Consider the following 25860-nt stretch of genomic DNA (forward strand, 5'->3'; position numbering starts at 1 on the left):
CACACACACACACACACACACACACACACACACACACACACACACACACACACACACACACACACACACACGTGTAACGTGGGTTAATAGTGCTTCCACTTGCCCAGGCATTATATTGTATTGTGATCCAATGTTCTGTGACTTTAAGTCGAGTTCAGGCGGTTGACGTAACCTATGACCTATAACCCAATGACGTAACCTATGACCTATAACCTAATGACGTATAACCTACCGCACTTCCTATTTCATATACTGGCTTTGGAAGCGCAACTGATATTGTGGAAAACGTATATTATACAAGTCAGAGCAGAGCAGTGATTGCCTCGTTGTCTTCTGTACAGAATAAACCTACTCACTGCTGAGATCCTGGTCTATGGTGCTTCCTATAACACAACGCAAGATCACGTCTGTTACACATGCGCGCACACGTGTACACGCGCGCGCACACACACACACACACACACACACACACACACACACACACACACACACACACACACACACAGGGCCTATTATATAATTTTCATCATGATGGGTACAGCAGGTGGACAGTAGTATAATTTAGTAAAACAGAAAACCAGGAAGCTGCAACAGCCTGGCTGTCAAGCTGGAACCGATCGAACAAATTCATCAACTTCAAATCCACCTGTGATCTCACAGGCTTCCAGACGGTTATACAGGACATTCCATCATTAAGCATAAAGTGGAACATCTAGTCTGAGTGCATGACATGAGGGATGGCGGACGTATGGCACATAGATTCTAAGGCCAGAATTAAAGGCTATAGACTAGACAGCGTCTCAGTCCCGCCTCCTCGAGAGACCCGGGAAAATAAAGCCCTGTTCATTTTCCTCAGAAAGTATTTATTTAAAGACGTTCACGCCGCGGACAAAGCCAACTCTTGTCGTGACAAATCATGACAACAAACACAATTCTTCGGGCCAAACAAAGAATTAGAAAGTAGAAACAAACGGCAGGCGACGCTCTATAGAAACAACTTCATCACTAAAACCAGAGAGTGTAAAAATGCACTCTTTATGAGAGGTATTAACTGTGTACATGAGCAGAGGTATTAACTGTGTACATGAGCAGAGGTATTAACTGTGTACATGAGCAGAGGTATTAACTGTGTACATGAGCAGAGGTATTAACTGTGTACATGAGCAGAGGTATTAACTGTGTACATGAGCAGAGGTATTAACTGTGTACATGAGCAGAGGTATTAACTGTGTAGCCTACATGAGCAGAGGTATTAACTGTGTACATGAGCAGAGGTATTAACTGTGTACATGAGCAGAGGTATTAACTGTGTAGCCTACATGAGCAGAGGTATTAACTGTGTACATGAGCAGAGGTATTAACTGTGTACATGAGCAGAGGTATTAACTGTGTACATGAGCAGAGGTATTAACTGTGTACATGAGCAGAGGTATTAACTGTGTACATGAGCAGAGGTATTAACTGTGTACATGAGCAGAGGTATTAACTGTGTACATGAGCAGAGGTATTAACTGTGTACATGAGCAGAGGTATTAACTGTGTACATGAGCAGAGGTATTAACTGTGTACATGAGCAGAGGTATTAACTGTGTACATGAGCAGAGGTATTAACTGTGTACATGAGCAGAGGTATTAATTGTGTACATGAGCAGAGGTATTAACTGTGTACATGAGAGGTATTAACTGTGTACATGAGCAGAGGTATTAACTGTGTACATGAGCAGAGGTATTAACTGTGTACATGAGCAGAAGGTATTAACCGTGTACATGAGCAGAGGTATTAACTGTGTACATGAGCAGAGGTATTAACTGTGTACATGAGCAGAGGTATTAACTGTGTACATGCAGCAGAGATATTAACTGCTGCCGTGGGTTGGCTGTGCAATTGTCTCTTTAAAAGCTCACAATACGCAGTATAGCGTTCAGCACTGCGAGGCACGCGGTGTACGACAGAATACTTCCAGTGGCTCCTGGCGCGGCGGGCCGGATGGATTTCTGGAGTCACATCGCAGGGGACACGTACTCCATACTGGGGACACGTATACTCCATACCGGCCCGACTGGTCGAACAAGACAGAGCAATGCAACGGGCCTTAACCCATTCTGGACTGAGGTCGATTAAAAAAAAAAAAAGGCTTCTAAATCCTAAAAAGATTCTGAAAAACCCATGTTTTCTATATGTCAGTGGTGCTCAACCTTTTTCACGTCAAGGACCCCCAGACATATCTCCATTGGGCCACGGGGACCCCCCCATCTCAAAATATGTAGTTTTCAGGGACCCCCCCCCACCCCCGCCCCAGAAGCAAATATTTTAGTTAAAAAATGTTCGCTCTGAAATATATATATATTCAAAGACTTGCGCCACATTTTCACGACTTAAAAAAAAAAAAATAGCAGACCTACAAGCTCGTAGCGCGCCACTCGGTGGCGCGCTATGAGCTTGTAGATCTGCTATTTTTTTCAATAGCTATAAAGTATAGAACAGAACCACCAAGAAGGGGTCCCCGCCCAGAATGGGTTAATATAGAAAGGTTATAATGTGAGCGCTGCAGCGAGGAGGAATTAGCCTCACAGCAGTGCTGGGTTTTGACAGAGTCTGGGTGAAGACAGGCCGGCTGATATATGGTTTGAGCTCTGAAGCTCCTGGCGTTGCGGGGTGTCGAAGGCCAAACACAGCCCATGTACAAGCTGCGCTGCTGCAGATGCCACGTGTTTCTATGAGCTTGCAGATCTGCTATTTTCGGTCGTATACAGTATACAGTGGGGCCAGTGTTGTTTTTGGCAGCACAGTTTTATTTGAGTTTTAGTCTCTTGAAATAGTTTACTTTTATTGGAACGTCTTAGTGTTATATAGTCTAGTTTTAGTCGACTAAATATCAAAAAGATTTAGTCGACTAAATCTACAGTTGATTTAGTTGACTAAAATGTATTAGTCGACTAAACATATATATATGTAACTGTTTTACACTTGCTGAAAATATCAGATCTACAAGCTCACAACGTGTCACGCTGCGACGCATTGTGAGCTTGTATATCGGGCTGTTTTCAGCATGCAACCAAGTGTAAAATGACTTCTACTGGATCTCTTGCCCATTCCTAACATTTTATTCTAGTAGTTTTTATTTGTCAACGAAATGTTCAGTATATTTAGTCTTATAGTTTTAGTCAAGGTTCAATGTTTCTTTATTTTGTCTCCCGGGCCAAGGGAGAAATTTGTCTTGGACCCCAAGGACCCGCCCTGCAGCATACAGATACACTACAATACACTAAAAAACAATACACAAGACAACAAAGGCACACAGTGACCCGTACAACATTAAAAAACCACACACCAACATACCTATAGTGCAAAAGAGGAAGAACATCACCTCATATAACCTTCGACCCCTACCCTGTCTGCCCTCTGCAAGGACTCTGTTGAGGAGTGTGATTGACTGACAGAGGGACAAAGGAATGCTTGTACCTAATACCTATTATATTTGCACGCATGGACCTCGTATACCTCCTACCTGATGGCATTAGCCGATACTCAGGGTATATAGTACATATGGGAGGGGTCCGACACAATTTTCTCTTTCATCTAGTTTCCATTTAGTTTTCGTCAGTGGAAAAAGGTAGTCGACGAACATTTTTCGTCTTAGTTTTTTAGTCAACGAAATCAACACTGAGTGGGGCACACATTTTGAGGCATAACATGCTATACGACTCCCCCTAGATTACATGTTTTACTTTGACGTGTTATATTTTCTTTTGTGTGTTTGTCGTATTGTTTATTTCCCTTTTTTGTGCAGTCTGTGTTTTTATTTCTTTATTGCCAACTTGTAGACTTTTGTATTGTTCCTAATGAACTTTTAATCTGTTTAAACTAATGACCTCTTCCATACAGGAAAGGATTCCAAATAAGCCAGCTGGCTTCTTCCCTTCCTTGCATTGTATTTTTGTTATTTGATATGTTATTGTCTATTTTTTGTATTACATGCTAAATAAATAAACCTAAACCTAAACCCTGTGAGAGCTGAGAGTCACCTCACTGGATGTTATAAATATACGTCCTTTCTGCACACTATGCCAAACTGAGGGTCTATAACATAAGGCCTCTCTTACCCAACCCAAATGTCTTATTATATGGTCATTTTTGCCTAATTATAGAAATGAGATCTGGCTAGATCAGCAACAGCATAGCAATCCATGCGGGAACCAGACGGGTCCAGCAGCAGCTCTCCTGTCCCGGTCAGTTGTCAGTGTTGAAATGTGTTTAAATGAAAGGCTCTTATCTTGGCCCAGGGATCAGTGAGACCTCTCCTCTCTCTGGTGATGTCCAGCCATGCATCCTGGCGGTCTTACACGTTTAGAATAGTCATGTACAGTATGTGAATGATATGAGTAATTGGTGCCATGTCTTCTTAGTCACAGTGTGTGTGTGAGGCACGAGGATTATAGGACCCAAGTGCGGACAGAAAGGCAGATAGATGCAGAAGAGCTCAAAAGCATCAGAGTTTTATTTTCCAATAAACTCTCAAGGAACAGAACACACAGCAACTTAAATTACAATCGGACTCAAAGGAACTGAAAGAACAGGGATATATATGTACAGGCAGGGATAACAGGACACAAGGTGGACCCAACTGATCATCAACACTGGGATAGGCTAGCTGGGGAACAAACTACAAAATAAAAGCACACAAGGGGAAGGTAAAACTCAAGCTGGAACTATAGGGAACCATGAACACACAATACTTCAAAATCACAGGAACGCCAGAGAAAACTAAAACCAAAACCAAGAACAAGGTGCACTAGAAAACATAACACATGTCGCGGAGCGTGACAATAGCTGGGCCCATAAAACCATGTGGATACAAGCCAGAGGTTTAACAAATGACAAATGTCACTTCCACAATACTGTTGTGGACTTAATATGTGGCGGATTGGAGGCGAGTGAATGATGCCACAACAAGGTTTCCCGGATATGGATTTACTACAGATGTTTACTTCACGTTCAGCATATAGTTGACAGACAGAACTTGGCACAAATAATGTCGGGTAGGTAAACTCACACTGTGCATATAGTCTTTGGCGCCATAATTCTCGGGCAGAGACGGAGGAGGAATCACTCAGACGTCCATATACACATTGAAAACCGGAACATAACACACTAAACTGGCGGGCTGAACATAACCTACCAAGAACCCCCTGAGGCTGAGACCCAATCAGAACACATCTAGGCTTAGTAACTACACACACAATAGGCTGTGGACAAAACACTGTAGTAGCAGCAGGGCATAGGTTGCAAATGTTCCCGCATTACAATACACTGGGCATACAGTGGAGCAAAATACCGTTCTCCACGGCTCACATTTAAAAACAATAAGACACATTAAAAAGAGGCAAAGCCTTTTAAAAAACCATTAAAAAAGGTAAAAGGAGCAGACAACATTGGCAGGAGAAAGTGCTGATGCATTCAAAGTGCATGTGTGTATAAAGTGCTGCAGTTCATCTCTCAGGATGTTGGCCTTGGGGGGCAGTATGTGGCGAGTGTTCAGTGTCCCGATGGTTTGAGGAGAGTAAAGGTCATTTACACACTGGCGAATTGGCGACGCGATATATTCGTGCGAATAATTCGCATTTAAAAAAGAAAACAATTGAAGCCCATGCAAGCTTCCACATCAGTGGCGAATGTGCGAAAATGCGACCGTTTTCGCTCTTTATTTGTTCGCTCTGGTGTCGTATTTATTTTGCAGAGATTCGCAGGCGAACTGCAACATGCAATATTTCGCATTTTCAGATGGCTTATTCGCATCGCGTCGCTAATTCGCCTGTTGGACAGCCTGCTGGTGCTTCCTCCTATATAGGCTCTTGAACCTCCTTCCAGATGGCAGGAGTTCAAGGAGATGGTGGGAGGTCATAACACTCATGGCCTTCCTGACACAACGGTCTGTGTGTATAATGTCAGCTATTAGTGCAGGCCTTCACGTTGGGACACGCCGATATGATTTGTGGTCGAGGCAGTTGGCAAAGGTCTGTTAGCGGCCGGCCATTATTCTCGCTGCTGTTCTATGTCATCTATGTCAGGCATGTCGCCTGACATGTCAGTCTGTGTGCTGCTGCAGCTTCAAGGTTTGTCCTTCTTCCAAATTAATTTATTCATCTGTATAATAATTAATCAGTGTCGGGCTCATTACTCATCATTATACTTTTAAATGCTTAAGCGGTGCATTTATATATAGCAAAAGGCGCTTTTCAAAAGTAATATCGTTACTTTACTCATCACTCTTTGCCAAGAGTAACTTCTTAGTTACCAAATAAGTAGCCTTTCTGGTTAAATGTGTATCCTCAATGAATTATGACTAATTCTGACTTCATTATAATTACCCGTTACTGGTATATGGGAGGGGACAAAAAGAAAAGTCAAAGCAAAACATAACAATCTAACCTTTTTCCATAACTGTATTGTCTTTACATTCCAACACTGGTAACAATGCAGCACAGAATGCCACTTCCTTACGGTTACTTGAGAGTACTGCTAGCTGGTATCTCATCACCGCCACCATTAAACCTTCATGGTGTGGCAATAAATGACAAATTGAGCTGTGAGAAATGCACAGGTGCTTCGTGCGAGACTAGAGCCAAGCTATTGTACGACGTTGACTGAGCAGGTTAATATGCACCGTACGGACGAGCTATAATGAAAGACATGTTCAGCATGCATGTTTCTGTTTTTTTACGACATGCTGCAGTTTGCCCCCTGCTGCCAAGGCAAATATCAAACAATGGTGGCGGTGCAGGGAAGTCACACCAGTGTCATATTACAGAGCATGTGGCATTGATCTCCGAGATCTCAGAGTCTCTCTCTCTCTCTCTCTCTCTCTCTCTCTCTCTCTCTCTCTCTCTCTCTCTCTCTCTCTCTCTCTCTCTCTCTCTCTCTCTCTCTCTCTCTCCTCTCTCTCTCCCTCCCCCCTGCAGGGGCGTGCACAGATCAGTGTTGTTTAATTTTGATTTTAGTTTTAGTCAGTCTTTTGAATAGTTTTCATTTAGTTTTAGTCACATTTTTGTCACCTGGAATGTGTTGGTGTTAGTCTAGTTTCAGTCGACTAAAATGTCATGAGATTTTAGTCGACAGTTGATTTAGTCGACTAAAATGTATTTTGGTGGGCATTAGGACTGTTTTTTACACTTGCTGTAAATAGCCGATCTACAAGCGCACAACGCGTCGCCAACCAAGAAACACGCAGTAACAAAATTATAATGGCACACAAAACAATAGCAAGCATGTAATGTACAACTGGCTAATTAAGTAGTTAAAAAATACTCTGTATGAAGGTGGGTTTTCAGACGAGACTTAAATAGGGGGACGGGTGGGGCTACCCTAATGTGCACTGGCAGTGCTAAAGACAGACCGATTAATCGGACCCATTAATGAATCGGTCTAATTGATTAATCAAACCGACGTCGATTAATCTAAAAACAACTCAAATCGGCCGATGAATCTCCCGTCACTAGTTGGGACCAATGACATAGTCTGAACCAAGTACTGTACTGCACCCCATTGTACAGTATATGTGGTCCATATAGTGATCCATCAATTCTCCATTAAAAAGCTTAAAATATATTATGTACGCCCCAAAATCTCCACGCGACGCACAAGGTGTCCTTTTTTCACTTGAGCACCACCTGCCCCTTAAAATGTCCGTGCACTAGGGGTGTACCGATATAGTAACTGCATCAACAAAAATCGAGTTTGTCTTTGTATGTATGGCATCGTGCCGTTTTTAAATGCAAATAATCAGTATTGAAATGATTTGCAATGCAAATAATTGTATCTTGTATTTAGCAATTTTAAGAAAAAAATAAAAAGGATTCCGGGTTTAATTTCACTCGGTTTGATAAATGTGTGTGTTCTCTGTATGTGTTCATATCGAGGTGCAGGTTTGTCCATAATGTGTTCAAATATAATGTCCATGTATTTGCCAGAGAATCATTGTTTATTTTATATCCACATGTTTCCCTTAAAAAACCTGGTCTATCCACATGTTTCACACAGATTTCATGTTTTTGCTAAATAGTTACTGTATCGATTTTAAAATCACCCCTACTGTGCACGCCACTGCCCCTACTGTGCACGCCACTGCCCCCCCCCCCCCCCCATGCTCTTTTCCCCTAGCCTGCGATAAATCCAAAATGGCGTCTACTCTACACAATGCTGTGCCCCGGAGGCCGGTCCCTCCAATGCAAGGCCTGTTAAGGCTGGTGTTAATTCAGATAATTGTGTGGTATGATCGAGGCCCTATATACCCACTGCCATTCCGATCCAGCTATTCCTATCATGGGGGTAACAGGGTGGCAAAGGGCATTCCTCGGAGCTTTTTCACACCAGGCAGGGCTTTGGAAATGTAGCACAGGAAAAGTAATCCCCCCCCCCCCCCCCCCCCCGGATACCGCATGTTGTTTTGTCAACAGATAGTGTCATAATAACGGAGCCGTGTTTGTTTGCTGTCGTAGGCGTCTCAGAATAGCGTCAGGGAAAACTGACATCCTCTCAAGGTGTCCCTGTGGCGTACTATAGGTTGTTTGTATAAGCCTTAACCCATTCTGACCTGAGATCAGATTCATACGAGGTTTCCACTGGACACACACTGGTCTGATGAACCCATTCTGACCTGAGATCAGATTCTAAAAATGTCAGTCGTTCTTCGAATTTTTCAAAAATAGCAGACCTACAAGCTCGTATCGCGCCACTCGGTGGCGCGATATGAGCTTGTAGATCTGCTATTTTTCAATAGGTAAAGCATAACATGATGCCGACACCAAAATGGGTGCCCGGTCAGAATGGGTTAAGGTGTCTGTCTGTCTGTCTACTGCCAACACATTCTTTGAATCAACTAGCCTATACACTTTAAAAAACAAACACAATAAGCAAGTGAAGTATATTTCCTAGACTGCTATAAAGGACTCTGTGTCCTGACATGTTTGCTCAACTGAGAGACAACTTAGAACCGTTATTTAAGCTATATTATTGTGAATTGTGATTTCCAGATATACCACACAAGCTCCAGCCCCGGCACAGCGGGACAGCTAGCTGGCATATCATTCAGTGGCTTTACAGTATATGATCAGAAATATAGTGTATTATTATGTATTAATTTGACCTGAGATCAGATTCTAAAAATGTCTTCTACATCCTGACGGTTTTCTGAAAAAGCTATGTTTCTATGTCAGTCGTTCTTCGATTTTTCTTAAGAGTTTTAGCGGACATGTCAATTACAAGTTGGAGAGACAATGGTAGGCCTACCTCCGCATTCCAGCGTTGGCCGAGTGTGGGTGGGATGACGGACACGACTACAGGTGATTCCCATGGGGTCAAGTGGTCCCGTTCTTGTCTATAATGAGAATATATATATTGTTCATTACAGTATTTATGCAAGTGACAAAGTATACAATAAGCCTATAAACTTCTGGTTGCAATTGTAATTATTAAAGGAGAATTCCATGCTAGAATGCTTTCTTATCTTTCTTACCTTTCTTTGTAGTTGTTACGTCCCCACCAAAGAGGTCCAGGTGTTTTTTTGTGCAAAAACTCCTTATTGGCTATTTTCCCTACCCCACCTCAATGAATTGCATTGCATTGAATGGGAATTGAATGGGGCTACGGGGTGTTATGCTAGTTCGCTTATTTCCATCGAAAGAAAGTTGTAAAGTGTGCCACTTGGGATATTATTTACATTACAAAGAAATTATAATTTTGAGCAATGGAAATAAGCAAATTAGCACAACACCCCATAGCCCCATTAAATTCCCATTCAATTCAATGCAATTCATTTAGGGCTTATGGTAGGGGAAATAGCCAATAAGGAGCTTTTGCACAAAATAACACCTGGACCTCTTTGGTGGGGGGGACGTAACAACTACAACAAAAGGTAAGAAAGCCTTTTAGTATGGAATTCTCCTTTAAAATCATCCTTGTTAGTCAGATTTGTTTTTTAAGTCTGGATACACGGTCCAGGACAGGCTTCTGGCCTTCTCCCCTGCAGGAGACCAGACGTGGCTCAGATCTGAACGCATTTGATTTGGCGCTGCGACCGCATAATGCCCTTAACAGTTTGCAGAATTACAGTACATTTCAAGGACAACTCGATACAAAAACTGTGAGTGGACGACACCATGAAGCATTACACTCGTTTACAATATGGGCCCACCAATTTCAATTAGAGTGCCTGGATGGGAACCGTAAGGTTGCCAGTTCGAACCCGGGCTCCCCCAGAGTTACTGTCGAAGTGTCCTTGAGCAAGACACTGAACCCCTAATTGCTCCCGATGTGCTAGTTGGTGCCTTGCATGGTTTCCGCTGCCATCGGTGTATGAATGGGTGAATGTAATGCACAATCTATGTAAAGCGCCTTGGATAAAGGCGCTATATAAATGCACCATTTACCATTTACCACACTCACTCTAGAGGGCCACTATAGTTCCACACTCACTCCAGAGGGCCACTATAGTTCCACACTCACTAGAGGGCCACTATAGTTCCACACTCACTCTAGAGGGCCACTATAGTTCCACACTCACTCCAGAGGGCCACTATAGTTCCACACTCACTAGAGGGCCACTATAGTTCCACACTCACTCCAGAGGGCCACTATAGTTCCACCCTCACTCCAGAGGGCCACTATAGTTCCACATTCACTCCAGAGGGCCACTATAGTTCCACATTCACTCCAGAGGGCCACTATATAGTTCCACACTCACTCCAGAGGGCCACTATAGTTCCACACTCACTCCAGAGGGCCACTATAGTTCCACACTCACTCTAGAGGGCCACTATAGTTCCACACTCACTCTAGAGGGCCACTATAGTTCCACCCTCACTCCAGAGGGCCACTATAGTTCCACACTCACTCTAGAGTGCCACTATAGTTCCACACTCACTCCAGAGGGCCACTATAGTTCCACATTCACTCCAGAGGGCCACTATAGTTCCACATTCACTCCAGAGGGCCACTATAGTTCCACACTCACTCTAGAGGGCCACTATAGTTCCACACTCACTCTAGAGGGCCACTATAGTTCCACCCTCACTCCAGAGGGCCACTATAGTTCCACACTCACTCCAGAGGGCCACTATAGTTCCACACTCACTCTAGAGGGCCACTATAGTTCCACACTCACTCTAGAGGGCCACTATAGTTCCACACTCACTCCAGAGGGCCACTATATTTCCACACTCACTCTAGAGGGCCACGTATTGCACATTTCTGATGTAGCAAAAATAGCTGATCTACAAGCTCAAAACGCGTCGCACTGCGGTGCGTTTTGAGCTTGTAGATCACCTATTCTTTGCTACATTTGAATTGAAATACTGAATTATTTTTCCGGTATTTTTGAATTGGAATCCTGAAAAGTAACCTTTTTATATAATTTCAAATGCATTTAGTTATAATGTTAACTTTATGAACTTATAAATACAAATACATTGGAGGACATAAACAGACTATAACATTTAATAGTATTAAGATACATATACTGTATATAGGCTGAAGTAATTAAAGGGATACCGGTAGTTCAGATTTTTTTAACTTAAGTTGTATGAAATAGTTGCCATTAATATAGTGCTTGCAACTGTATTAATTGATTGCTCGAGTTCCGTGGTGGAAGTTCTGCTCTGGTTTTGGTGAAATATTAAGTAGTTCCGGTCATTTTGTGGGGGGCACTGGGTCCACGCCCACGCAGTAAAAGTTAATTATCCAAAAAACTAACGTAATTTCTATTGTTGACCCATAAATATTAGCGCAACTTTCTTTCATTTTTGACCCCTCTATCACACAGAACTATATGTTTTTTGTGTCCATATCCATGTGATAAGTTGCGCTAATATTTTAGAAATAGGTCAACAATAGAAATTTTGTGAACTACTTAATATTGCCCAAAACCATAGCAGAACCCCCATCACGGGACTCGGCAATCAATTAATTCAGTTGCAACCACTATATTAATGGAAAGTATTTCATACAATTATTATATAGCCTACAGCTTAAGTTTTAAAAAATCTGAACTATCCCTTTAAAGCGAGTCATGTTTGCATGTTTGTAATTGCAGCTGAAATCAATACTTTGTCTCAGTATTCTGACATTAACCTGCAGGTCGCATTAAGTGATGGTGGGGGCCGCATGTGGCTCCCGGGCCACCAGTTGCCCTTCAATGCCCTATATAACCACCACTAGTATATTAGTATTTGCCCTAAATACACCGTCAACTTTACGGTCCGTTACAGAGACAGTCAAGTTTATTGTGCATTTCTAATGCAGACAATCTTTAGCAGGCTCCTTAATTGAGCCAACTTTTAACAACTTCCCCAATACACGTGTCTACTGTAAATAGCTCTCTCTCTCTCTAACGATCAGAGATATTACTTTTATCACATCGAGAGCTCTCTGTGGATTCCCCGTCCTACGACCAGCGCTACAATTTAGGCATTTAGCAGACGCTCTTGATCCAGAGCGACTTACATTAAGCAAAAACAAAAGCATGGCATACATCACATAATATATAAAAAGTAGTTACCATGAATCATGTATAAACTAAGAACGTAGCAGTGCTCTGTGAAAGCAATTGCTTCATAGTACTAAAAAAAAAGTGGCATACTGTAGATGGGGGGGGGCTTTTCTGATATGAGCAACGGGACGTGTGTACTTTACAAGCTCTGGTAATGAAGTGTAAAGACCATCTGACCGATGCTCATGATGACACATTGACAGCTTTGGTATTTACTGTAGGCCCAGCAGGTTCTATCTATGCAGGGGAGATTCCCCACAGTATACTGCCCCCAACGCTTCCCTTTGTTGAGCACCCTGGTCGCTCCAGCAGGACACAGTATAGGGCTGGACTGGGACAAAAATTCGGCCCGGTCATTTTCGTGTGAATTTGGCCCAGACCCCCCCACCACAACCAGCGAGCAGAAACGCTACCGCCCGCTCCGTCGAGGCACACACAAACAAACAAACAAGCCCCTAATAATACCACCACTTTTACAGAACAACATAAATGATACAAACCAACAGACAACTAACTAAACAACCCTTTGTAGAGGGTTTATTTGTCACTCACTGATAACAGGTACAGTGACATTATCATGATGGCACTGGCAGAATGGCCTGCCGCCTATCGGCCTGCCTTCCTGCCTGTCAAATCATGGCGGCCCCCTACCTACGGTCGCGGCCCACCGGGAAATATGCCCGGTATGACCTGTGGCCAGTCAGGATACCACGCAGAGTATAAGGACCCATAATGCAGGAACACACAGGAAACCAATTAAGAGTAGATGTAGAACATTATGTCAAACTCGAGGCCCGGGGGCCAAATCAGGCCCGTGAATGAATTATCTTTGGCCCGCGGGATGATATTTAATTAGTATTAGAACAGGCCCTCTGGTATATTGTACAGACCACCATAATACTACAAGTCCTGCTTTGTGAGGATCATAGAACAGGAAACTGAGCTTAATAATAATGCATTTTCAGTTTTAAATGTATTTACTTTTTTGCTATTTGTGTGTTGAAACACAGTCTGGCCCTTGACTTCTACCAATTTCTTTATTTTGGCCCACCGTGTATTTGAGTTTGACATCCCTGATGTAGAACCATCTATGGCTGTGTAATATTATGGAAAGAAAAGCAGGGGCTCGCAACTCACTTTTGTGACGATGCGACTCAGAAGTATAGAGGACCCAAAAGGCAGAACAGACTGGTCAAAAGGCTGCAGGAGGTCAAATGCAGAGGGATTTATTCACCCAAAAACTCAGGATAAACATAGAATACACACAGGACTGGAAACACTACTTAAAGAACACCATAACAACATCTACACTCAAGCAGGGAAGAAAAGGAACTGAGGGTTTAAGTACTGTAGACGCAGGTGAACAGGACTAACAATCAACACAGGGATTGGCTGGGAGAGACTAACAGGACACAGGTGGAGAAAACTAGTAATCACAGGGAGTTGAGACAACACAGGCAAACTCAACTATAGGCAGAACAGGAAACACTAGGCCGGGCATCACTACATAATAAAAGTACACAGTATATATAGGTTATAGTTTATGACAATACAGTTCGTGACACCCTTTATGATGCTCCAAACCTGATTTAACGACAGGGCAGGCAAAAAAATAATAATACAAACAACGTTTCGACCTTACGGTCTTTGTCAAGTGTATGATATAGCCTACTTGACAAAGACCCTTAAGACCGTAAGCGTCATAAAGTGAGTTGCGAGCCCCTGCTTTTCTTTTCATTGTTCACCGTTTCTACAGTTTTGGCTCAGCAGCACCAATGGAGGATATGTGTGTTGCTTTCCTTACCCTGTGTAATATTATATGGAATCCATGAAATGTATGTAAGACATTCTAGGCCAGGGCTAGGAGGACACTAGGAGGACACTATAGGAGGACACGCAGTACCAGACCTACTGGTGAGGCATCTTGAAGTTCTAAGGCCTTCTATAGATTAGACGTAGAGTAGAGTTCATGGCAAATGCTGCCATCTGGTGACAATGTTCACAAACTGCAGTGCATACACCAATACTAATACCATTACACAAACTTACGTGACACAGTACAGTAGTAGGCTTTCTTTAGGTGAAGTCATATGTGTGAAACGTGGTGCATGCTTCCCAATGCTTCTTCTCTCTACAAATGTGACAGAATCATGCGGTCAAGCAGTTGGTGGTGCTATTCTGGTTCCTCTCTAATGCGCTAAATAGCATGGAGAGGAACCAGATAGCTGACTAGAAACTAGATGGTCCACTCTGGATTATATGTATAGCCTACGTACTGAAAGTGAACACACACGCATTCACGCGCACACACATACGCACACACACACACCAGGGCTGGTTCTAGCCTGCGCCTGCACAGGGTGGTCTAATCCATGGGGGATCAACAGGGACAAATCCCTGTAAACCACCGAAATGCGTAGAAAACCTAGCTTTTTTTCTTTTTTTTTATGTTCTGTTTATTATTATTATTATTTATTTATTTTACAAATATAGAAGTAAATTGAGAAATAAAAACAGAGTAACAAATACAAAAAACTAAAACACAACACACAAACACACAACAAAACACAAACTCCAAATCAAGACAACCAAAAAAACTCCAATATAGTCAATATACATATAGCAGATCATGGTCACAGACATCATCCAGACAAGACAGGTTGGCCAGTCTCAGGCGACAGTTATTCAGGTTCAACCGGGGGCACAAATGTAAGGCGGTCAACATGAGATAGAAAAGGCACTCCAATTTAGTCAATTATACAAAGCAGATCATGGTCACAAACATCATCCAGACAAGACAGGTTGGCTAGTTAGAAAACCTAGCTTAACTCAATGTCTGCCAAGGACTGAATTGACTGATTTTTTAGCAACTCCAGCAGCGCCAACGACGCCTTTATCGTCTTTTTCAGACGGGTATAACATTGGAAAAAAAAAAAAAAAAAAATTAAAAATGAAAATAAAATAAAAAAATGTATAGAGACTGGCGCTTAGGGACTTTTTGGCACTTCTTAAAAGCGATGGATGAGTTAACTGATCAGAGGTTAGCTAACGTTTAGCTTGGAGGAGGTCCTAGCCTGTCGATGTGATTGATCGAAGTATTTATTAACAGATTGATAAAAAAAAAACTGTTTTATTATTTATTTGTTTATCCAAAATGAGTTAATAGCACAGGCTGACTCTTCACATACTAGAGCATGTCCGAAATAAATGTCAGAGCTGGAATTGACATGTAAATAATATGAAACAAATGCTTAAACATGTACGTAGCTAGGTGTAATGTTAGGGACCTTTCAAGCCTGTTTTCTCAACTCGCTGTTTTCTGTAAGACATTACTCTATTATAGCCATATCAATAATGTCCATTTGAAGCTATGATTCCCTGCTTTCACATGACATGAAAAGATTGACATGATACATAGGCTGTATTGTACCCAAATCCCTGAGAAGTAGCTTACGTAGTAATATAGTATATGTTCCTTTTAGTACAACATACAAACATGACAATTACAATTTAAGGTGCAGAAGGAGTATGTACAGCTAAAATCAGACATTTATATTTATATTTATAATCGTCTCTGTCGGGTGGAAACCTCCTTTGTCCAAAACTGTTTATTTTCTATTTTAAGGATTAAAATGAAAAACATTATAAGCGTCGCGTTTAGAGCTTGCAGATCTGCTACTTTTGATGCTTTGTGAATTTACAAAAACTACCTAAACTACTATCTACGTACATCGACACGTTGTGAGCTTGTATTCGTATCAGGGTTTCAAGTATAAAAATATTAGGGAAAAGTATAGGGTTAGGGACAGGTTAGGGTTATGAATCCAGGACGAAATGCACGGAATCGTGGAACTAGTGATGCGGATTTCTTCATCCACAAGACTCCTCATTCGTGTCCAGAACCTTTCACGGAGGGACCATCCCACTAAACATTTATGGAGGCCTCCCTCCCGTGCTCTCAGTTGTTGTGGCACAAAGAAGACTCTGTTTTGCTGGACAGTGGACACTGCCACAGAGCAAAATACCTAGCCTGGGCACCATTTAATTTAGGGTATATGATCCTGTCGGGAGCGGATGATACCGTTACGTCATGTTGTAGTATTGTTTTGTAGTCGACAGGCAGGAACAACAGGCAGGCAACTTCATTGAGGGAAAAGGAAGGTTCCTTCCTTTTCTCTCAATAAAAGCTACAGGCTACGAGAGCTTTTATTGAGGGACTCCTTGGTCCTCAGCATCCCTATTCGCCGCAGGGCCTCGTCCACTCTGGGGATCAGCTGCTCGTGGAAGTCCCACAGCCGGGTGTCAACGTGTAGCTGCTCTAAGGTCAAGCTGCGCCGTAGAGCGACCCGGACGTGAATGATCCGGCACACCTCCGGAGGGACCTTGAATCTACTGCCGAAGTTCTTGAGCACGTCGTGTACCGAGGTCTGCTCCACCATCCTGCGTTATGCACACATACAAAAGACATTAGACAGACCGTTAGCCGGCCACAGCCGATACTGCTCATGTTGTTATCGATTATGCGGATTGAATACATTTTGCTTTTCCGCCTATATTTTGGCTGTAATGTAATGTACAGTCATTCTATTTGAAATATTCTCATGCCAAACCTTTTTGTCGAGAGTTTAATGGCAGTACAGAACTTGCATGTACAGTAGGTGTTGTGTCACCACATTTTATTGACTTGGAGCAGTCTTAACTTTGGAGTTGACTGTACATCTATCTATTGTAGTCTCAAAGAAGATGAAGATGAGGCTCACAGATGGAGTAATTGGCCGCATATACTGTATACTGTACCTTGGCTGAACTATCATCTACTGTATCATATACTGTACCTTGGCTGAACTATCATCTTGTGTGGGTGGTACTGGGTTCGGTCCGGCTCCTCTCTATAGATGTGCTCCAGAATATTTATTCCTGGCACCCCTTCCCACTGGGGCAGGTGGAACTTTGCACTGGGCTCGAAGTGGTGCTTTGGAAAGATGTGATTCTCAATGAGGAACACCCCAGCCTATAGCATGGAAGGATAGGATGGAAGATAGGATAGGATGGAAGATTCATGGAGATGAATGGAATGGAAGAGCAAATATAGAAGTAGAAATTATATCTAAATGTGGACATTATTATTATGTCCGCGACTGCCACTCCCATACACAGGGCAGTGTATGGGAAATAATAATATTTTATAATATTTTACTGGTGACCCCCCCCCATTTTGTTCCTGCTCCACAGATAAATATCCCACTATAGACAAATCCACAGAGGGTTGCCTGGGTGCGGCCATTACTGAGGTGTACCATTAAGCACAGCAGCACTGATTAGCCACACCTGGCCTACGGAGCACCTTCTCCATGGATTACACCTCAGTAATGGCCGCGCCCAGGTCTATAAATGCGCCACGTCTCTGTCTGCGTGTGTGTGTAATGCACGTCTCTGTCTGCGTGTGTGTGTGTAATGCACGTCTCTGTCTGCGTGTGTGTAATGCACGTCTGTCTGCGTGTGTGTAATGCACGTCTCTGTCTGCGTGTGTGTGTAATGCACGTCTCTGTCTGCGTGTGTGTGTAATGCACATCTCTGTCTGCGTGTGTGTGTAATGCACGTCTCTGTCTGCGTGTGTGTGTAATGCACGTCTCTGTCTGCGTGTGTGTGTGATGCACGTCTCTGTCTGCGTGTGTGTGATGCACGTCTCTGTCTGCGTGTGTGTAATGCACGTCTCTGTCTGCGTGTGTGTGATGCACGTCTCTGTCTGCGTGTGTGTAATGCACGTCTCTGTCTGCGTGTGTGTAATGCACGTCTCTGTCTGCGTGTGTGTAATGCACGTAACTCCAGAACCGTTTGACCACCGACTTCACATTCGACACACGCACAACGATAAAATGTGACGTGTTTTCCTCAGGTGTGTCTTAAAAATTGGTGTGGTGACAATACTGGTCGGACCATTCGGGAGAAATGGAGGAGGACGGACTGACAGAGTTGAGTTAGTTTGATAGTAGGACAGTAGCTATGGAGACTCATGCACGTACCATACACACATCCATAGTGATAGTAGGACAGTAGCATAGAGACTCATCACGTACCGTACACACATCCATAGTGATAGTAGGACAGACTCATCACGTACCGTACCGTATCGTACCGTACCGTACCGTACCACGTACCGTAGTGAGGCCACCTACCTTGGGTTGCTGCTGTTGGAGCTCGTCCATCAGAGACACAAGGCTGTCCTGACGATATGGCATGATGATCTCATCGATGTCGTTCAACGAGACGTAGCGAGAGCGGTCCATGTATCTGTAGATGCACTCGTTGAGCGTGGTCATCTGGCCGAAATAATGCAGGTCGCCTGGGCTCTTTGATCGTAGCCATCCCCAGGACGGTTGGAGGTGCTTGTCTATAGGCCAGGGAACCATCTCTACCAAACCCTCCTGACTGTAACTGTGCAGCAAGACGTTCAGGTCTGGACCACAGCTGGTGTTGTAGACCACCACTCGGTCCACGCCCAGCAGTCTGTGGTGGTATTAAGGCCAGTCGCCATGATGGTCATCACGAGAGAGGTGCCCCGAAACAAACACAAAGCAACTCTGTCAGCACTGATTTTATGTTTTGTTTTTCATACACACAAATGCATCACGCAACCAGCAGCTTATGAAAACCAGTAGGCTATTTATTATTTAACCAACAGAATTCTGGGCATGTATGTCGTCCTCATAGGTGAACATTCGCTAAACAAAACAAAATAGCAGATCCACAAGCTTGATCTTGTAGATTGTCAATTTTCAGGGAAGTGATTTGGTGGAAAAGAAGGATCAAGTATATAGGGTTAAAGATGTGTCTATGGAGTTAACATTACTCTAATAAATAGACCCACATGTATTTTAAAGATGTGTCTATGGAGTTAACATTACTCTAATAAATAGACCCACATGTATTTTAAAGATGTGTCTATGGAGTTAACATTACTCTAATAAATAGACCCACATGTATTTTAAAGATGTGTCTATGGAGTTAACATTACTCTAATAAATAGACCCACATGTATTTTAAAGATGTGTCTATGGAGTTAACATTACTCTAATAAATAGACCCACATGTATTTTAAAGATGTGTCTATGGAGTTAACATTACTCTAATAAATAGACCCACATGTATTTTAAAGATGTGTCTATGGAGTTAACATTACTCTAATAAATAGACCCACATGTATTTTAAAGATGTGTCTATGGAGTTAACATTACTCTAATAAATAGACCCACATGTATTTTAAAGATGTGTCTATGGAGTTAACGTTACTCTAATAAATAGACCCACATGTATTTTAAAGATGTGTCTATGGAGTTAACATTACTGTAATAAATAGACCCACATGTATTTTAAAGATGTGTCTATGGAGTTAACATTACTCTAATAAATAGACCCACATGTATTTTAAAGATGTGTCTATGGAGTTAACATTACTCTAATAAATAGACCCACATGTATTTTAAAGATGTGTCTATGGAGTTAACATTACTCTAATAAATAGACCCACGTGTATTTTGGGTTTCTTCCTGAAGGCTGAAATCCTTTGAGGCAATTAAAAGGCCCAGTGGAAATACACCACTTCAGTGACATCATAGCCTGGAACAGACATAGGCCATTTTTGAAACTATAGCTCCTCACCACTCGCCCTACACACTTCCACTCGGTTTGAGCATAGATATATAAATCATAGAGATGGCACTGGATGGGAGGTGAATCCCAGTGCCGTCTCTATGATTTATATATCTATGCTCAAACCGAGTGGAAGTGTGTAGGGCGAGTGGCGAGGAGCTAGTTTTAAAAAGGGCTTATACGTAGGCAGCTCCCGACAGGATCCGCCGGCAGAAACTAGACGCACCTGCAGCAAATGAGCCTGATTAATTAGAGCAGGGGTGGTGCAACTTTGACGATGGAGAGGCGGGCCACTATATTTCCACAATGCCTCCTATAGGGCCATATATTGCTGTCGTGGCAAAAATAGCCGATCTACAAGCTCAAAACGCGTCACGCTGCGGCACGTTTTGAGCTTGTAGATCGGCTATTTTTGCTATGTTCGAATTTAAATCTTGAACTTTTTGATATTTTTTAATTGGAATCCTGAGAATTTACATTTTCATGTCATTTCAAATGCCTTTAATTATACGTGTGTTGAAGCATTGAGCTACTCATTTTAAACTGAAGTAAATAAAGCGGGTCATGTTTGCATGGTGTGGAATTGTAAACAAGCTGAAACCAATATTATATCATTATTCTGACATTAACCTGAGGGCCGCATTAAGTGAAGGTGGGGGCCGCATGTGGCCCCCGGGCCGCCAGTTGCCCACCCCTGATAGAGAGACGGAGTCAGAGCTGCAGGCACACCTTAGCGTCACGAAGATGCCGCTCGGCCAATTTGACCACATAAAAACATAATTTTAAAGGAGAATTCCATACTAAAATACTTTCTTACCTTTCTTTGTAGTTACGTCCCCACCAAAGAGGTCCAGGTGTTATTTTGAGCAAAAGCTCCTATATTGGCTATTTCCCCTACCATAAGCCCTACATTAATTGCATTGAATTGAATGGGAATTGAATGGGGCTATGGGGTGTTGTGCTAATACGCTTATTTCCATCACTCAAAATTATAATTTCTTTGTATATATCCTCTCTTCATAATGTAAATAATATCCCAAGTGGCACACTTTACTACTTCTTTCGATGGAAATAAGCGAACTAGCATAACACCCCATAGCCCCATTCAATTCCCATTCAATGCAATGCAATTCATTGAGGGCTTATGGTAGGGATAATAGCCAATAAGGAGTTTTTGCACAAAAAAACACCTGGACCTCTTTGGTGGGGACGTAACAACTACAAAGAAAGGTAAGAAAGATAAGAAAGCATTCGAGCATGGAATTCTCCTTTAACACTGCTTGCCATGGTTTAAAGATGGAGTGCCATGATTTCTTTCCACCCTAAAACATGATTATGAGGTATTATTATTATATTATTATAAGTGTACAGTATTTGTTAAAATGTGGTTTTTCTGTGGTCACCCCTGTGACCCCCCAACAGTTCATTAAGTATGCATGGTTTGCCTGGTGGGTTGTGATTCTTGTGAATAGGTGGTGATCCATCTGAACTGAAGCCGCACCCACAGCTGTAGTTGTATGATAAAGGGGGAGGGGTTATGGCAGGGGATCACCGTTTTTTTTTCATTGCCACGTTCGACTGTCAAGGTTTCAACCTCCAGGAAGAAACCAAGGGAAGACATCATTGCACATAACAACCACAAGGGCTCTAATGAAGTACTGTCACCTCATAAACACATGACATACAGTAACAACCACACCAAAGGGCTCTAATGAAGTACTGTCACCTCATAAACACATGACATACAGTAACAACCACACCAAAGGGCCTAATGAAGTATACTGTCACCTCATAAACACATGAAAAAAATCACGCTACTCCATCTTTAAGCTGTTAAATGGGGCTGACCTGTACGTCTCCAGTGTCTGTGTGAACTGAAGCACATTGTTGTAGTTTCCGAACAGGGTGGAGATGCAGACCGTGAAGTTAAACTGTGGCTTTCTCTCCTCTGTCCCGCTGCTCTCCAGGTTACCTATGGGGAGGAGGAGGGTGTGCTCATGGTGCGCCTCTGCGCCGCGTTGGTCAATCGACAGGGTGACGTGGGTCGCCCTACAGCCCGCAGGGATCCGACACATGACGTCCGTAGTCACGAAGGGGAAACCAAAAGTCTCGGGGTGCGGCGCGATGTTAGCCTGAGTGCCGTAGACGACGTGGCCTGCACCACAGCAGAAAACACAGAGGAGGGGCACGATGGAATCGATCCTGAATACACCGATGATGCGCAGATCCCAACCGCCTACCCTACGGTCCATGTAGGCCGAAATCAGCAGGTGCTTGGTGTTGCTGAGCGGGGTGATGGTCTGCGTAGAAGGCCGGGAGGGACACGCATGCTGGACAGTCACAGGACGCGGGGCCGGGATGAGTCCGTGTAGAACTGCAGGGTCCGTTATATAGTACCATGTTATACCAGCTGAAGTAATTAAGAAAGCTGCAAGGTAGACCCACCGAAGTTTTTGCTTAACGGTATTCATCATCCGGCCGTAAGCAGCAGCAATGTAGCTCCTCCACAATCTTTGATTATACTGTACGTAGACAGGAGGACTGAGGGTACCTGATGATACATAAAAGCATGTCACTGCAAATGTTACATTACAACCAAGCAAACATTTAGGTGTAGCGCTGCGTCCAACAGTTTTACGCCCTCTTCTAAAAGCTATATCTTCCTGGCAAGAGAATGAGCCATCATCAAGGTGACTTCCTTGATACCACTTTTGGAAACGTTGCTTCCCTGAGGCACTGCAGCTTCACGGGCCATCACAATACATACACATAACAGTACATATTGTTATGGCCTGGCTCTTGGGCCATAACAAAGGAGGAAGACACACGGCTGTTTAAAAGTGTACAAACCAATATTTATTTACAATATAAACAACTTAATATGAATCAAACAATACTACAGTACTAAGTCGGTGGAGTGTGTTAATCAGTAGTGTCAGTGAGTGGATGTGTGGTGGGTGTAGTGTGGGGTGTTGAATGGTGCAAAGAGATGCTGCTCTCCCCCCCCCCCCCCCCCCTGATACTGCTGGCCCAGACAAATCAACAAATCAACAAATAAAACAAATAATACAGCGATCAGTCCCACAGGGGGAAACACCATTAATCCTACACAGGGACCACCAAGCCTCAGACAAAACACACCTGTCACACCCATCCTAACTTCACTAAGGCCCTCATTTATCAACCGTGCGTACGCCAAAATATGGGTGCACGCCGAAATTGCCGGCATTTTCGACATTTACCATTTCCGGCAAAGCTTGAAATTGAACTTGACAACGTTCAAATCCCACGTCTGGTCGGCAGCTTGCTTACGCTTGTTTTTCTGTCGTAGAACGGCGGAGCAGCATTGTTTGACCAGCTGAGAGGCTGCCAAAGGCATGAAAGATATGTATTCACTCCTAAAATGTTAATATAAAACTGTATGTATATGGGCTACACATGTAAAAAAAAAAAAAAAAGAAAAGAAAAGAAAAAGGAATAGACCTACAAGATGTGTCTTTGTGTCATATGAAATTTGTAGGAGCTTTCCAACTTTACAATTAAAATCGTGCTTGATTTAAGCCATTTAAACAGTGTTTTGCATGAGCGCATACATGCGGATTTGGCCTGTCTGTGCTGGAATATTTCCATGACGTTGGAAAGTAGCCTATAGTGCAATGCAGCTGCGGAGAGTCCCAACATGCATGGGTAGCCTATATACTGTAATCTACAGCAGGCCAACAGTGTCTTTCTGGAGTTACGGTATATGCAATCTCCTCCTCGTTTAATAAACCTGACGTGTCACTGGAATGTCAAATGTGCCGTGCCAGCCCAGCGCAAGTGCATGGGAACCGCATCGGCGATAGGTATAGGCTAACCCAGCCAGTCAGCCCACCACCACCAGTACCATATATTTTGGCTGCAGATTAATATAATTGACAGTTGACAGTCCTGCAGCCACTGCAGCGACTGCGAGGCAATCTAAATAGACTGTCGAACGTGCATGGTCAGTTGGTCACGGACGGACCACAGTGATAGAGAGAGACAGACAGACAGGACAGGACAGGAGGAGCACCTGCAAAACAGCAGCGTGTCACCGTTCATGTGTGTGCCTATTTGTTATTTAATTATGGTTCAGGTTCAGGTTTTCGTTCACTAATATATCTTGTTGTATATTAAATTAAAAATACTTTAATAATTTAATATACAACTAACAACACACAGTGAAAGTTGCTTGCAAATTGCGATATGTGCGTGCGGGGGGTGAGGACCGTGAGGCGGGCAGCAATAAGGGAAGCGAAGCGAGAGGAGAAACAGACAGGGTAGGCCTACAACTTTATTTAATTCATGCAGGTGTTCGTTCTTTATTTATTTAACAGTTAGTTGGGCAGCTTGCAAGTTGCGTGTGCGTGCTGCGCCTCTGTGCGTGTGTATGAGAGAGGGGGGTGAGGCGGGCAGCAGCAAGGCACGGGAGAAACTTTCTTTTTCATGTTACCATGGATTCAGGAAACTATTGATACTCGATTGATAAATGAGGGCCTAACACTATAGCAATACACATGAAATGACCAGAATCAAACCAAATACCTTATATATAACCAAACTAATTAACCAAACAAATACAACCAAAACACTTTAACTACCGTGCAGCTCCTCCTAACACCAAATACCACGACTAATTTGCCAATCTACACCTCCAAACAAAACAGGAAGTTAGTTACTTTACCTGTTAACGTCACAACCAATCCGAGTTCAAATCACGAGCCCCCATGTTATACTATACTATACTATACCATGTCATACTATACTGCATCAAGAATGTGAATGAAATGTGTTTCTGAAAATATACAATGAAAGTATTGCAGTTTTACCATCAATATCTTCTCAAAGAAAGGCACAGTGCACTGAAGTTGTTTCATTCCCCCCCCCCCAATTTATATGCAAACAGCAAACCAATAACTAATACAAAATAGAGCACAACCTATATATATATATATATATAACCCCGCAGCATATAAAACTACCACACTGGCATGACGTTGCACCATCTAAAGCTGCTTTGACACAGCAGTGTCCAGTCTCCCACAAGGCAAACAGAGATCTGCACAAACCATACACCCACTTCAGTGATGCTTCCGGAACTCGACTTCGTCTCGTTCCTGACCGCATCCCTGTCGTGGCAATAATCACGTTAACCCACACCCTCCCGTGTAATATTGCTTAAATCTACACCTCCCAACCATCTATTCTACAGCCTGACAGAATACAACACGCTGCACCAGCCTGCGGTGAAGACTACTCCTGCCATTACCGATTTTAAACAACAGCTCCCACACATGAAGCTCTCACAAGATACGTATACGTATACTGACAACAAAATGATGGACCAACCAATTCAGACAGAAAACCAAGAGGACAAAACTGAGAAGTGAATTACAATTCACAATTAATCAACACACAAAAACTAGCAAAAAATGCTCTCTCTCCAACCCTGCAAAGCCAGGACAGATATAATGACAGGCGTGGCTACAGGTGCGGTGATCCCCCTACCTCATGCAGCTGACCAACCAAACACTAAACGGCCTCACTTGCCCTGGTCTTCAGTGGCCCTCCTGAGTCCCCCATTCCGACAGGGCATCCCAGTGGTACCACCCTGTCCCACCTTGTGTCGGAACAGAATCTACAAAGA

General features: G+C 43.0%; 1 protein-coding gene and 1 long non-coding RNA gene across 2 annotated transcripts in view; both read right to left on the minus strand.

The window, feature by feature from the left end:
• Positions 1-25860, minus strand: part of LOC308316196 — a 224131-nt gene that overhangs the window by 150744 nt on the left and 47527 nt on the right. The gene's annotated exons all lie outside the window — the stretch shown is intronic.
• LOC308315909 (glycosyltransferase family 92 protein F13G3.3-like) lies at positions 349-25796 on the minus strand (the record flags this gene model as incomplete). The annotated part of the gene is made up of 7 exons (XM_080764176.1): positions 349-383; positions 16741-16982; positions 17378-17553; positions 18719-19049; positions 22041-22347; positions 22438-22522; positions 25764-25796. 7 exons carry the CDS (start codon positions 25794-25796, stop codon positions 349-351), a joined length of 1209 nt encoding a protein of 402 aa, XP_080620302.1.

This window comes from Protomyctophum bolini (assembly GCF_963924005.1).
Source record: "Protomyctophum bolini genome assembly, chromosome: 5".
Classification (NCBI taxonomy): Eukaryota; Metazoa; Chordata; class Actinopteri; order Myctophiformes; family Myctophidae; genus Protomyctophum; species Protomyctophum bolini.